This window comes from Mustela erminea, chromosome 5 (assembly GCF_009829155.1).
Source record: "Mustela erminea isolate mMusErm1 chromosome 5, mMusErm1.Pri, whole genome shotgun sequence".
NCBI classification, from domain to species: domain Eukaryota; kingdom Metazoa; phylum Chordata; class Mammalia; order Carnivora; family Mustelidae; genus Mustela; species Mustela erminea.
In genome coordinates this window covers 96,457,811-96,474,224 of record NC_045618.1, presented here as the reverse complement: position 1 = coordinate 96,474,224, position 16,414 = coordinate 96,457,811, and the positions used below count along the sequence as shown (strand labels likewise).

The 16,414-nt window shown below is 33.4% G+C and overlaps 1 protein-coding gene across 1 annotated transcript in view; it reads left to right on the top strand.

The window, feature by feature from the left end:
• MDGA2 (MAM domain containing glycosylphosphatidylinositol anchor 2) overlaps nt 1–16,414 on the top strand; it is an 863,714-nt gene that overhangs the window by 439,709 nt on the left and 407,591 nt on the right. The window contains exon 3 of the mRNA XM_032344142.1: nt 1,102–1,276. Coding sequence (XP_032200033.1) covers nt 1,102–1,276 — 175 coding nt within the window. The remainder of the gene's footprint in view (nt 1–1,101; nt 1,277–16,414) is intronic.

Genomic DNA, 16,414 nt, shown 5'->3' with positions numbered 1-16,414 from the left:
AAAGATACTTTTTATGTCATTTGATTATAGATTTTAACATTACGTGAAAATAGCATAGATAATGGCAGTATTATAGGATTTCACCTTTGAAGACTCAGTCTTTAGATGCATTTCTCAATGTTTCTTCTTATATGTTTGACCAAGGATTTCTATCAACCATTTATCAACCTAAAAATAACAAATAAAAATAAATATCTTATCCAGGAGGGACAAGGAGAGAAGTAAAACCAAATCCTCTTTACTTACCACTTTGTATCACTTTATAGTACCATTATGTGGCTTTCGTTCAGGTTTTATAAACTAAGATACATAAAATTGGAGTTGAATGCCAGTCTTTATTGCTAGCCAAAACTAAGTCTGTTGTACACAGCTGTGTTTAAGAGAATGTTATTGTTTATAATGAAATGTTTTAGATATTCAAAGTGTTTTGGCAGTTAAATAGAAATTCTCTCTTTGGAAAAGTTTACACATTTTTTGAAAATAATTATTGATATAAAGTGAATACTAATTATCTGAACAGACAAGTCATTTGTAGACTTATTAGACCAAAGCCATTAAAAAAAAAAAGAACCACTTGTAACAGCCAGGTATATATAATTATACATAATCTCAATAAGCCATTAGACTAATCTGCTCAAATTATCCAAATCAAGTAGGAAATTTAAAATAGAATAACATAACATGTCTGAAAAGTCATTAAGAATCTACTTGTACTAAATAAATAAAAAGTATCTTAGGAGGGTTTGAAAAATAGAAAAATTTAAATTTTCAACAAAAAGAGAAACTAATCCATATTTCCAACATATTACATATGTTTAATTCCAATTCCCTTTATGTTGTATTTATATTGCCCCTCACACTGATTCAGTTATTCATGAATTCCTTGCAATTGAATTAGAGTTACATACGCTATACAACAGTGACCTTGCAGTCAAATTTTTTTAATTCAATTGTGCATACAAATTTAAAATTTTTCCCAATAACTTGCCAGGAATGGCATATAGCATCTCCAAAAGCAGACTCTTCGAATGAGTAATGGCTATTTGATTTTTCTTTGAGAAAACCAACCTAAAGTAACAATCTCTGTTGATGCTTGCTCAGATCAGGTGGACCAAAACAGCAGGAAGTGCCTCTGACAGATTCCAAGACTCAAGTGTCTTCAATGAGACTTTGAGGATTACAAATATTCAGCGTCACCAAGGAGGCCGGTATTACTGTAAAGCAGAGAATGGCTTGGGGTCCCCAGCGATAAAGTCAATCAGAGTGGATGTATACTGTAAGTAACTTTCCCAGAAAACTATAATTAAGTCTACTATGGCTTTCTGTCCTACAGCTTGAGATCCATTTTTTCTATCTATTGAGAAAACCTATGATTTATTCCAAAGCATAGGATTCTGTTTAGTTGAGGATAAAAAGTATGTAAGATAACAAAAGCTCATTTACTATATACTTACTGAAGAAAGAGTCTCCATTAGGAATTTTCATAATATTTATGTGAAAGTAATACATTTTCATTATAGAATATTTAAGAACCAGAGTAACAAGAAGTCAATAAATATTACTGATGATCCCATCAATGGTCATTAGGTTTGAATGTATATACTTCCTACCTTTATATAGAAGTATATAAATGCATTTTTATAACTGCATAAGGAAAATAAACAATTCATACTGTAACTTGTTTTGTTAACTTTACCTTTGTATGAATTTAGCTGTTCTTGTTTTTGTAAAGGCACACCATGTACAAGGTACTATTTGAATTGGCTTGTGAATGACCAAAATCTCTAGGTAGACTCTGTTTTTGATCCACCTGTGTTGAAGGCAATCAGTACCTTGGGCAATGCTGTGCCACCTGGGAAGTGTTTGTTGATTTATTTTGGTCCTTAGTCTCATTTTTCCACTTTTTGCTGTTAGCAAATATACTTAAAATTTTCTTGGTCTCCTTAACTTCTTCCCCACCAAAAAAAATCAGGGGCCTACATTCAGTTTGTTCTTTTGCACAGGTTTAATCCATCGTTCCACTGCCTTTTGATGAGAACTTGCATTTTTTTTTTTAACTCTCCACTTTTAGAATAAATTTTTTTTTTTTTTTTGCTCTTCTCAAAGTAATTCAGACATAAGTAACAAGTGAGCAGTTCCTGTTTTAGTTCCTGTTTTTCTATTTATCTTTCATTGTGTCCCTTTTCTTTGTTTTGCAGTGTGGGACAAGCATTGTATATTTAGGAAGGTGACTGGAATTACACATGATTTACTTACTGTAACATTTGTTGCAATTTGTTGCACCATCTCATTCAGTTATTCAGGTGACTGGGAAGTGAATGGCAGGGCTGCCTTTGTGATTTATCATGCACTTGGATGCTTGTTCCCTTCCTGGAAAGAATGAGAGAGAAGACTTGTCCCATTCATTCTAACACCTTCTAACCCCTTAGTCATCCCCTGGCGTAACTCAGGCACCTGTATCCTGCGTGCTACTCTCAGCACACACAGGTCAGTCACACCCATACACCATCTCACCACAGTATAGCCACTGGCCCTTCTCCTGATCAAATATTTCCAGTTACGTATACTTAAACAACAACAACAACACTGTTTTTACTAGTTTTGTTCATATGTAATTATTTTAATTATTTATTTTTTTAAAAAAGATTTTATTTATTTATTTGACAGAGAGTATGTACAAGCAAGGGGGAAAATGCAGACAGAGAGGGAGAAACAGACTCCCAGCTGAGCAGGGAGCCCAATGTGGGGCTTGATCCCAGAATCCTGGGATCATGACCTGAGCCAAAGGCAGGTGTTTAGCTGCCTGAGCCACCCAGGTGCCCCCATATATAATTTTTTTTAAGTTTTTATTTAAATTCCAGTTAGTTAACATACAGTGCCATACTGATTTCAGATATATGACATAGCATTTCAACACTTCCATACAATACCAGGTGCTCATCACAAGTGCCCTCTTTTTTTTCTTTTTTCTTTCCTGGTTTTTTTTTTTAATGTTATATTAGTCACCATACAGTACATCATTAGTTTTCGTTGTAGTGTTCCATGGGTCCTTGTTTGTGTGTAACACCCACTGCTCCATGCAATACATGCCCTCTTTAATCCCCATCGCCAATTTAATCCCCTCATCTGCCTCTTTTCTGGTAACCATCAGTTTGTCTCTATTGTTAAGTGTCTGTTTCTTGGTTTACCTCTCTCTCTCTTTTTCCATTTGCTCATTTGTTTTCTTTCTTAAATTCCACATATGGTATTTGTCTTTCTCTGACTGACTTATTTCATTAGCATAATACTCTCTAGTTTCAGCCATGTTATTGCAAATGGCAAGATTTCATTAAAAGTTTCTCCGAGAATAGTCACTCTGGGAAACAGTATGGCTGTTCATATCATAATTTTTTTTTTAAACTAAATTTAATTTAAATGAGTTACACACTTGTATAATATAACTTTCTAGAATACATACTTGTACTTTTTTGTTATTACAGATTTGGTCATTAAATCTTAAAGAATTTTTTTTTTTTTTTTTTTTTTTAAAGAGAGAAAGAGCACAAACAGTGGGGAGGGTCGGAGGGAGAGGGAGAAGCAGGATTCCCCCTGAACGGGGAATCCAATGTGGGACTCAATCCCAGGACCTTAGATCATGACCTGAGCCAAAGGCAGACAGTTAAGTGAGCCACCCAGGTACTCCTTGGTTATGAAGTTTTAAAACACACAACTTCAGTACCTTCAACACAATTCTAAAATCTAAAAAGTTCTAAAAATTGAATGAGTGTATTTGCTACTTGCTTTGTTGGACTTTATTGGTAATTTTTTTCAGCAAAACCTGATATGAACTAGTTTGGTGGCAACATCTGATTTAAAATTACTCAAATAGAAAAATAGAAAAGACTTTATGCTCTTTATTTACCCTACTTTGTTTGAATAATCATGTGTTTTGCTCAGGAAATAATGTATCTGATTACACAGTATTGCCACAGAGCCTGCTGGATGTTATGTGATGCATGGTATATATATTATATTGTCTTTTGAAAATCTGAAATAGTCTAAAAAACATTCCCGAAAGGTTTTGAATAAGAGATTGTGACTTTCACTGCCACCCCAAGAGGTTTGATAATAATTTATATACATAATAATAATAATAATTAAACAATTATATTACTGGGTTAAAAATCAAATAGAAAGGGGGCAATGACATTTTTAAGGACTTAATACTTTTTTTCTTCTCCTCTTACTATGAAGCCATTTCAGTACTAGTCTGCATTATACCACCTTTTTCTTCTTCTTTATTTTTTTTTAAAGATTTTATTTATTTATTTGACAGACAGAGATCACAAGTAGGCAGAGAGGCAGGCAGAGAGAGAGGGAGAAGCAGGCTCCTTGCTGAGCAGAGAGCCCGATGCTGGGCTCCATCCCAGGACCTTGAGATCATGACCTGAGCTGAAGGCAGAGGTTTAACCCACTGAACCACCCAGGGGCCCCATATGCCCACCTTTTTCAATCTATTCATGTCCTTGCTGTCCAGACACAGTTGTACCTCATTTAGTTTATGTTGCACACTTTGGTAGAAATGATAGCACTCCTCCCTCCAGCGCTTCAAAGCCTGATTAGCCTATTAAGACTTGGGTCACATTTCAAGCAGCCAGGACTGAAGGCACTTAACTTGTTTCCTTCTTCTTTGACTTCCTTTGGGATTTTCCCCTTACAACCAGGACTTGACAAACATCTTATTTTATGATTTTTAAGCGAAATATCACTGTGATACATATCATAGTGAAGTGCTATTTTCAGTTCTTTTCTTTGTATCCAAGATTTATTAGAAAGCTGTCTAAATTATACTATTTGAGAAAATAACATGTATTAAATTATGAACCCTATGAATAAATGTGAGATTTCTCTAACCTAAATTTTCCATGTAATGCCTTACTTTCAGGAAAGAAATTTCTTATTGGGATCTAGACATATGTTTTAAGTGGTTATGCCTATTCTTGAAAGTTTGGATAAATAAATTCCTCCAGATAGTAAATTGTTAAATGTTTCAACTAATGAGAATACTTCATAGTAGAGACATGGATACTTACTTGAGGAATCCATCATTCCACATATAATCTTGATTGAAGACTATAGTTTTCTGGCTCAAGTGTGTGTTCTCTACATGAATCTTTATAACTTAAAACTTGTTCTGTCATTGTTAATAAGAACATGAGTAGCAAATAAATGCTGCATTTAAATTTGGCAACCCCATTGTCTAAAGTTGGATTATAGTCTTAAGATTCATCTGTTCTTGGATTTTTATTTAATGTTGGACTACGTGATTGAATAAATACTAATTTTTATAAACTATAAATAAACAAGCAACTTTATTTCAGGTACTTTAACTATTTTTAGAAAACACTAAAATAATAGCACCAGTTTTCCTGTTTGGAGCCACGGTTTTAGAATCATCATCTAAACTGTAGATTTCTATTTCTTTTCATAGCTGGTTCCCGAGTGGAACTGTCATCAACATCGGTAGAACTTGAAAGATAAGATGGGCATAGAATACAAAAAACAGAAAAATCTGCAGATGAAGCTTATATCTGGAACAATAACAGAGGCAGATGATGTCTTGAATTTAACAAAAATTCTAACAAATATTATCAGAATTTAACTTTGAACCCCTGTATTAGACTGTCTCTAAAATGTGCCCCCGAAGTATTAATTTTAAGGTCACCATTTTTATGGAGAGTTTTCATAAAGTGAAAAAGTAGACCTCTCATTAATCTAATCATTTAGAGCTAAGTCCTACGTAAGATAAAATTTAGTGATAGGCCATCATTATTTTGATGAGGAAATATTGTTTCACAAGAGAAACTTGCCACAATGCTGACTGATATAGAATGAGGTGGTTTTTGTTAGATAGATATTTTGAAATATTTGTGACACTATGTTAACATTTTGATGAATTTGGGAAGATTAATTCAAATTAGCAATTTCTTCCCACAAAATTTTCTAAAATTTTATGTAGTAGAAGAATTGGACCATAGAGGTTTTTTTTTTTAAAATATTTTATTTATTTATTTGACAGACAGAGATCATAGATAGGCAGAGAGACAGGCATAGAGAGAGAGGGGGAAGCAGGCTCCCTGCTGAGCAGAGAGCCCGACGTGGGGCTCGATCCCAGTACCCTGAGATCATGACCTGAGTGAAGGCAGAGGCGTAACCCACTGAGCCACCCAGGGACCCCCGGACCATATAGGTTTTATAAAACAACTACAAAATGTTGTTTTACTTATTGCTTACTATTTCAATCCAGAATGCTGTTTCCTCTGTTACTATTTTGAGAAAACTAGAACTATGTTCCTTACCTTGTATGACCTATGATTTCTTTTTAAAGAATTTTAAAAGCATTCCAAGGGTTTTATGAGCTATAATTTCTTAGTAAAAGCATATTTTATAACTAGGCAAATTTCATGACCACATAGTGATTTACTTTTTTTTTTTCTAAAATCTGACCTAGTCATTTATACAATATTTCTGATCAAAAGATAATTGATTGCAACTTTTCATTTGCTGGGATATGGTTTCTGAGAGTCTGAAAATTAATAGTTGTATGTTTGACAGAAACATGTAGAATTAGTTCTACTTAATGCACTCTTCATGTCTTCTCCCTAGACCCATGCTGAAACACTAGTAAAGGAATAAAACAACAATAACAAACACAGGATAGAAAGAATGGGAGAGGAGATGAAGGAAAAACAATTTTGAAGGAAAAGAATCAGATCAGGCAATGGCCACTGTTTAGCATACTCAAGAATGCTTGAATCAAAGGCATCAATGTAAAGGACAGAACTAGCGTACCTATGCTGTAATGCTGTAGAATCCTTAAAAAGCTCAGTAACTGGAGACGCCATTAAGTTCTTGAGTGAGATGTAATTTAGTTTTAAAACAGGAGAAGTGGCTGAAAGTCTATATTAGAGTTACATATCCAGATCTCCGGCCACATCTCTAACAGTTCTATGCCTAACCACCTCCTTTTCCCTGCCAGCTTCCTAGTCAATCCCCACAGAAAACCAGAATTTTTAAAATTTATTTTTATTTAAAATTTTTTTTTTAATATGAGATGTTGAATTGGAGAGATTTTGAACTAAGAAACTTGGATTCATCAGAAACAGGAGGCAACATACTGTAGATAAATCAGTTATTAAGTCAAACTTTACATATTCAACATGGTCTCTTCTCACATTTGATTCTGAAAATGCCTTCCTGGCAGAATATTAGAGAATTCCTGTCCAGGAAAACCTATAAACTGGAGGAAAGTCTACGGATCTTGACAAGTATGGAACTTGGCGACAATAATTCAACTAATACACTTACAATAGAGCCTCCTATTGATCAACAGAACTATCAATATGCTCTTTCATAATAACTATTTAACATGAATATATCCTATACCCCCACATTTGAGACAGTCTTCAAACAAAAGAAATATACCCAGAAAAAGAAATAAGAAAAAGAAATCAGGAAACAAGGATAATTCAGGGGCCAAAATACGAAATAAAACACAATTCATTGATTGTTTTAATTAGTATTCAGAAAAAAAAAGAAAATATTGCATGTATGTAACAAAAACAGGAAAACTAAAAACAAGGAATTTTCAGAAAACAAAAAAGAACTCTTGGAATAATAAAAATGATAAGATAAAAATCAACAGAAAGTATGAAAGATAACTTTGAAATCTTACAGAGAGTAAAGCAAAATTTATAAAAGGGATAGACCAAGAAAGAGAAGATAAGAAAATGAAATAATTAGCCCAGCTGATCTAACATTTGAATAAAAATTCCAAACAGATAAAATAGAGGTGGAGGAATTGTTTTTTAAATAATTAAGAAAATTTCCTATCATAGTGGGACATGAGTTTTCAATAACTTTGTGTCTAGTATAATGCAATAAACAAGATACACACCAAAACACATCAATATGCAATTCAGAACACTAGGAAAAAGTGATCTGAAAAATTTCCAAAAAGTTTTTCATTTTTTCCCAATATGGTCACATGTAATGAATTAGGAATTAAAACGCACAGGTCTTCTCAATAGGAATCAGGAAGAAAACAACTGAGTAAAGCTTTCGAAATTTGGAGGGAAAATTATTTCCAACCTAGAATTTTTCACACAGCCAGTCACTGTGTTTTCCTTTTTTTCCAAATATCAAAGAAGATCCTTTTTAGAAGAAGACATTTCTAGACCTATAAAATTTCCATTTTTTTCCTGCCTTGTTTCCTTTTTCAGGACTCTACTTTTATATATGTTGCACCAAAACTAGAAATCAAATCAAAAAAGAGGAAGAGATGTAATAATAATAACAATAAAATAGGAGATTGTGTATAGGAGAATATAGAAGGGAATCCCAGGATGATATTGAAGCAAGACACCATGACAATAGCTGTGCATTGAGTCTCGAGGACAACCGAGACACACTGAAGCTGGAAGAGACTCTGTGAAGGGTGTTTTCATGAAGCAGATGCATCTGATCAGCTGCCTGGTTTTAGAGAGGAACTTTCATGCTTTTCACAGAATGCTTAATAATGGGGTGATGATAGAAGCATTCACAATTGAGGACTTGAAGTACAGATGTTACTGACAGAAGGCAAAGAAGAAGTTGTATGAAATGAAATGTAATTGAAATATATTACAAGGTTCAACTGTTCAGAATACTTACATAGCCATCGATAACAAGAGCTCTTGACTTAACCAAAAATATGATATAAGAAAGATGGGAGAGAGAGGATTGGTATAGAATGGTTAGTATAGTTGTAAAGGCTACTCTTGAACAGGAAAAAATCAATAAGACAATATGAAAATGAAAAGAAAAACAGCCTATAAGTAGCAGTTAGAAATATGAAGGCAAAACCAAGACTGATTAAGAAATGAATTAGAAAAGGTTGCCTCTGGGTACTGGAAATACTTGAGGTTGTGTTTTGTATAATTATTTGGCTTTCTAAACTATGTGCATGTATAATTTGTTATTTTTTTAATTCATAAAATATAGATTTGAAGATTTTGCCTTGGAGGACCTTGTTATGAAGCCCTTATAATATGTCAAAACTGACTTCACTCCAAATTGTATCAGAAGATTATTGTCTTCTAAAACTTAAGACTAGATTTATATTCACATTTTTCTTGAATTCTTCGTAAGAATTGATATTCCTTGATATCTGACACCAAATAAAGTTGGCTGAAAAGATATCTTACAAGTAAAAGATAGGCAATAACAAGGGACATTCTAACTAATTTTACCCCAGAACATGACAGGATTAAACTGAGGTTACTCTCCCCTACATTTATTTGCACATTGTTTAGGATGAAATTTAATAAGTTTTGACTCTTCATTCATTCAAGAAATATCTAAGTGGCTATTCAAAATATAATCCCCTTAAATTTTATGAGGCTACAAAAGAATTATCACATAACTTGTAGTTTCATTGAGTTTAAACCGTTTAAAGAGACAACACGAAATAAATAATTCATTTAAATGGAATACAAATGTTAAGCAATTGGATAAATAACATAAATTTTACTACACAACATGAATGATGTGTCAAATGCCACAGAAAGTATAGTGCTGGGTATGAGAGGGTCCTGTGGACTCTTACCATAAAAGCAGTAGAGTTTACATTGTAGTTTGAAGGATGAGATTTCAGAGAATATTCCTCATGACATTTCTACATGTCTTTTGGCAGTTTTTGTTCTGAACTCTCTTTTCAAGGGTGTTTGTATAGCAAACGGCCTCTAATATTAGAGATAGTGTCTGTCTCCAGGGCAGAGAGCAATTTGTTTCCTGACCAGGATAATAAAGGTAATGTCTATCTCAGGAGCCAAGACTGGGCAGGTTTGCTAGCAGAACTTTTAAGATTGGAAGTTTCCTAGGCTCAGGATTCCTTAGCTGTGTCACAAACTGTATGTGCAGCATTCATCTGGGCTGCCCCGAATCGTCCCCCTCGAAATTGAGGGAGGAGGAGAACCTATGAAAACATAAGGCTTATATATCCGTTGGAGATCTGAGTAATAGCGTCCTTTGTCTCTGACCCAGAAGTCTCAGGTCTTCCGCAAGCATCCATGAAATGGTGACAGGCTAACATGTTAGCCAGGAAAATAGGGAAAATACCAAATTCTTAAAAGAGTTTGACACAGTTTACGTAAGTAGAGGGGAAGGCCAGAGGTAATCCACAGTGAGTGGGCATTTTGATTAAAGGCATAGAAGAGGATTAAATGAACTGTATTTGGACCTGGGCCGGAGGGTGGGGGGTCAGGCGGGGGGAAGGATACTGACTAAAATGGGGGGATTAGAGGAGGAATGAGAGCTTAATTTGAAAGATGGCATGCCAGATTGTGTTGAAATCCTGCTGCCAGCGTTTTCAGACCAAATGAATGATTCTCTGCCATGGATGCTAAGATCTAAAAAAATTAAAACTTCAGAATCACTAATGAGAGTCAGCAATCTCCTAATACTTACACTGCTTCATTTGTCCTAAGAAGCAGCAACTATTCATTGAGAGCCCCAAGATTCACTTTTGGAGGAGTATAATAATTTATATTTATAGAAATTTATATGTGTATAAATAGATATGCAATATATATGATATATAGTACATATACACAATTTATATAAAGGATTACACTCCTTTAAAAATTATATGAATTATTTGATATATATTTATGTGAATATAAATATACAAATTATATATCTAAATAAAATATAAATATTACACATATAAATATATAAATATGATATAGATATAAATATATACATAAATGTATATATATAAATAAATATAAAGCAGGCTCATGGAAGTTTGAAGTTTTCATACTGAAATATATTTGTTACCTTGAGATTCCTGAGGGCATTTAAACAGTTTTCTGAGAATGTGTTCTCCTAATTCTTTCACTTATTCTTAGCCATGACTATATTGCTCACAGGGTAATAGAGGTCATACAACTTTAAAGGTTAGGGTTTGATTAAAGATGATTTTTAATTCAAAAAGAAATTAGATTCAGAGGCATTAGCTTAATAAGTTTTCATGTGTGCAGACACTGTTCACACATGAGACAAATCTTTTTCAATATCCATTAAACATTTTGTAAGCCTTCTTATTTCTGAAACATATTCCCTACTTTAATTTCACTTAGTCGATTGCTGCATTTCATTACATTCAGACCAAGCAGTGATTTTTTTTTTTTAATCCTTGTCTGTTAGATTTACTTATTACATTTTTACCTGATAAATTAGTGGGAAATTAGGATGACATGTTACTGATTTATTCCCCAAATACAATTTACCTGTGTTAGAAAGAAAAATTATAAACTATACTGTTAAAAATTATTGACAGTGAATTGTTTCGGTTTATTTTTATTAGACCCATCAGCATGATTTCTGGATAACAAAGTTTAGAAAAGGGCTAGAATAACAAATATGAATTCTGGTACGAAGGCAAGCCCTGCAAGAAAACTAATGCCTGAAGTCAGTCTCATCAAGCATTGCTTTCTTATTTTCCACCCCTCCTCCCAAAACCTCAGTCTCAGATTTGGAAAGTCTTAATAGTGTTTGATGTGGTAATTACAATGCTTATTAAAAATGGGTTACTGTCGTGATAATTACCTATTAATAATTTCAAGACAGAATTTTGCAACATTGTGTATGCTGCAGATGAAGAATACTTACTTATCAGAGTTATATGCTCATGGAGCACATGACCAATCACATTTCGAACAGTGTTAGAGTTACTAATAAAAGAACTTATAAAATATATCCTTCATTAAAAATAAGAGGTAAGCATGTAGAGACTCCTACCAAGGCAAGGACCATGTCAACATCATGCTGAGAGGGTCTGATTTATTGTTAATTTATTGCTAATATGTTAGTTTTATTGTTAACTTATTGTTAATATGTTAATGTATTTATTTTAACAAGAATTTAGCTCTTTTTAAAGTGCTTCAATTTTTTTCTGCAACACTTGTTTGTAGATTTTTTTTCAAAATAGCATTGGCTCTTATAACTTTTAGTATGCAAACATAGGTCTACTCTGTCTTTCTTGTGACCATTTTGAATATTCAAACTGAGGCATTTTAATGCCCTAAGGTGGTGGTTGTTGTTTTTTTTTCACAGATTCATTATTTCCACTTAATTTATTATCCTTTGCATGTGGTATTTCCAAACATTTTATCTTCTAGTGTACTCTTTTAACATGCTTTTAAATTTTGTCAGTATTTTTCCAAAAACTTTAGTAATGCTGATTCATAGTTTTACTATAGATATGAGCTGATCCATGTAGTGTAAATTGGAGGTATTATCCTTATAATCAAGAAATGTGAATTTTTACTAATAAAATTGTTAGTTTTGGTTTCTTAAAAAATTTAAAACAGTAATATTTTACTCTCTTGACTCTATCTTGTGGTTAAATCTTTTTAAAACATACTTGAAAATTGACATTCTGTTAACATTATTTGTACAACTGATCATATTGTAATGCTAAAGGTAGAATCATATATTTATTACTGTTTAATTTCAGTTTTTTTCATCTGTGCATACATATTTTAAGATTTTAAAATATATTTATTATAGAACTTCATTTCCTAGTTTTTCATTTCTTTTTTTCCTTGGTATTTTTCTATTTCACTTAAAAATATTATTGTTTCTTATTTTTCACTTAATTCATTGCTAAACATATTCTCTGGGAGCAACACCAATATCAAACCACTTTAATATACTACAAACACATCCCTAAATTTCAGGCTATTAATCATGACCTGTAGTAGACTCTTTCTTCCAATGTTTGTTTCCTTAATACACAGATGAACTCTGTTTCTCAGTCTTGGTTCATCTAGTTGTGGTCATGAGACTAATTTTGGTCAGTGGTGTAAGAGAAGAAGTGATATATGTCACATTCAGGCTGAGTGCCTGAAACATCTCATGTAGTTCTTCACACATTGTCTTGATTTATGAATCTTTGCATATACAGGCTCCAGTAATGTGTCTAAGGATCCTGTGGTTTTTGGAGCCACAGGATGGAAGAATGTTGAATCTCAGGGTCACCTTAGAGGACGGCTACCCAGGAGACCAATTAGTGTAGGAACAATTGAACTGGAATTTTTATGAAAGGAAATTGTTTTGTTTTGGGTTAAGCCACTGAGGTTTTAGGGATATTTGTTATACTTGTCCTAATTGCGGTCTTCTTTTTTACTATTTCTATTCATTCTCCATTTCTACAATGTATTTATGAAGTTATAGAGCATGTCAGAAAATGTGTCAGTCCATATTTTTTTTTCAGCACATCTGAATGACTTAGAAGTAAGTACACTTCAACTTGTGAAAGTTGTGAAAGAGAAGAAATACATTTTTTGAATATATTCATGAAATGGATACAGTAGGAAAATCACTGATTTCTTAGATCTTAATTTTACTATCCCTACCCCCAGTCTAGGAGATACTCCTGGTCTGAGACCTCTCCCCGCCGGAACTCTATGTTAATGCATTTTGAGGCTGATCCATTTTCTCGTTTCTCAGTTCTCCCCTTCTTTTGTGAAATGTGCGGTAGGACTGTGTCTCAGTGGAAGAATATAACACTAGGATGTTAATTTGTTTCTGTGATGAATTCTCAGTATTTATAGTACCTCACTCAAATTCGGTCCTTAAAAAAAATTATCCAATTTTTATTTGTCTACAGTTGCTACAACTGGAGTATAAAGAAGTAGTTATTGTTTACTTAAGAAAGCCAGTTTAGTGCACCTGAGTGGCTCAGTCAGTTGAGTCTGGCTCTTGGTTTCCACTCAGGTCATGATCTCAGGGTCATGAGATTGAGCCCCACAAGGGTCTCTGCACTTAGCAAGAAGTCTGCTAGATATTCTCTCTCTCCCTTTCTCTCTATGCCCCACCCCCACTGCTCACATGGTTGCATGCTCTATCTCTATCCCTAAAAATTGTGGGTATTTTTTTAGAGATAGAGATAGAGCATGTAACCATGTGAGCAGTGGGGATGGGGCATAGAGAGAAAGGGAGAGAGAGAAAATATGTATACACACACACACACTTAATATATATATTAATATAAGTATATACATACTATATGTAGTATATATACACATAGATAAATATATACTATATATTATATATACACTTATATATACTTTATATATATTATATATGAATATATACTCTATATATTATATATACTTATAAATATAGATATATAATTGATATATATTATATATATACATATATACTTAATATATACTTATCATATATATACACTACATAATACACACACACATACACACACGTATATTGTTCGTGATAGTTGGTATATAAATACCCCAGCTCTATTGCTCCTTGGATGGGATGACTCAGAGAGGCTGTTTCACCATCCCAGAATTCCTCAGGAAAATTAAATTCTAATTCCTTGTGGTTGTTACTAGCTTAATAATGCACTCCTTAAGTTTATTTCCCTCACTTTTCCAATAACCTACTGGTGTTTCTGGGAACACTGTCAAATGCACTGCTTGCACTTGAGTGTTTGTCTCAGAGTTTGCCTTGGGGGAGAGTCAGAAAGCACATCAATAAAGAAAGGGTGTTTAGCTTGTTATAATGATACATTATTTTAGAATGTGCAGGTGGATTTTAGCTTTTAGATTTTAGGTGGATTTTAGCAACACAGCTCTCTGACTTATTTGTATTTTTAGAACATTTATCAGAAGTTACTTTGCACTGAGTAAGTATTAAAATATTGATTACCACATATTTTGGCTGACTTACTAATTTTTAATATGATTTTCTATATAATCACAAAGCATCTTTTAAACAATAATTTCAACATAAATTTCAAGGTAAATTTTATTTCATCTCTGGAGAAGAGCAAGTCTTGAATTCATTTTTTATTCTCTTCTCACAGTGAGTTTCTGAAGCATGTCCTTGGGTCTGTAGAAGACTTAGCTTTTCTTAGCTCCCCATAAACATTACCTATTTCATATCTGGTCACTGATGTGTTCAGTGAACATAATGGAAGAGTTGGTTTTAAATCAATGCAGTTCTGTCTTTATCGAGCTGCTTATTAACTATTCGCCACTGATTGAACATATCCTTTCAAGAGATACTCATGGAGGACCTACTGGAATCCTTCCCTCATTCCACAGGCACACAATCAGAATAGCTACCAGCAGTTTTCTTTCAGTTGCTCTGCACCTGTTCCTACTGCCTTTAGGTTGTTGTGCTTATTCAGTCTGATTCTGAAAATTGCAAATGTTCTGTTGGCCTTCTGGATTGGAGGTCCCAGAAGGCCATTTCCAATTAGAGTCTGTCAGTTTGCAATGTTAATTGGAGGACTCACTATTGCAAAAGATTCTGCTAGAAACTATGCTGAGAAATAAAACAAAATTACAAGGCCTTTGCCCTAAAGAAGTTTATAATTAGTTGGAGATTTTTAAAAGTAGACGTAAGAAATAGAAATCAAAATAGAAACAAGAATAGATATAGAAATAAGAAGTAAACTGGTGAGTAAAATTAGTATGAGTATTAAAAATACTAAAACAAAAGTGAATCAAAATATGACATTAATTAGAAAATACTCCCACTAAATATATTAAAGCAGTCAAGAAAATAGATATAACTACTATATCAACATGCATTTAATTTCTAGGTTGTTAATTTTATAAAAACTATCAATTCTTGAGCAAACTTCTTAACTGAAAAGTAACATTTTTTCACAAAAGTTGATGACTGTTTAGGCAAGGAAAGTTTGCATCCAATTTCAATAAACGTTATCCCTCATATCTACAGATTACTTACAAGGTCACCTGGGTGACTCAGTTGGTTAAGCGTCTGCCTTCGGCTCAGGTCATGATCCCAGAGTCCTGCGATCCTGTCTCACTTTGGGCTCCTTGCTCAAATGGGGAGCCTGCTTCCCCCCTCCCTCTGCTCCTCCCCACTGCTTGTGGATGCTCATGCTCTCTCTCTCTCTCTCTCAAATAAGTAAATAAAATCTTAAAAGAGATAAAAATTACTTAAAATTTTTATCTGTCATAGTAAAGTAGTAAATCCATTGATTAAACCAAGTAAAAGTCCCTTGAAGAAACAGATTTATTGGCTCTGTGAGATTAATGACAGTCAGATGCCTCTGCTGAGTCAGCCAGAGAATTGGAGTTGGCATTCACTGTTGTGATTTCTAGTCAGTTCATGAAGTGTCTGAGTCTAGTTTTTTCTTTAAGAGCAAAGTCTCCTATTGTCAACTCTGTATTACATACATACTTCATTAAAAAAAAAAAACACAGTTGGGAGAATGGTATAATTTGTACAAATACAGTGAGTTAATAAAATGATTTGGATCTTAAAAATAGGTAAGAGGATGTTTAATTAGATTGATTTCACATGTTTTTAAATCCAGCCAATTCTGAGT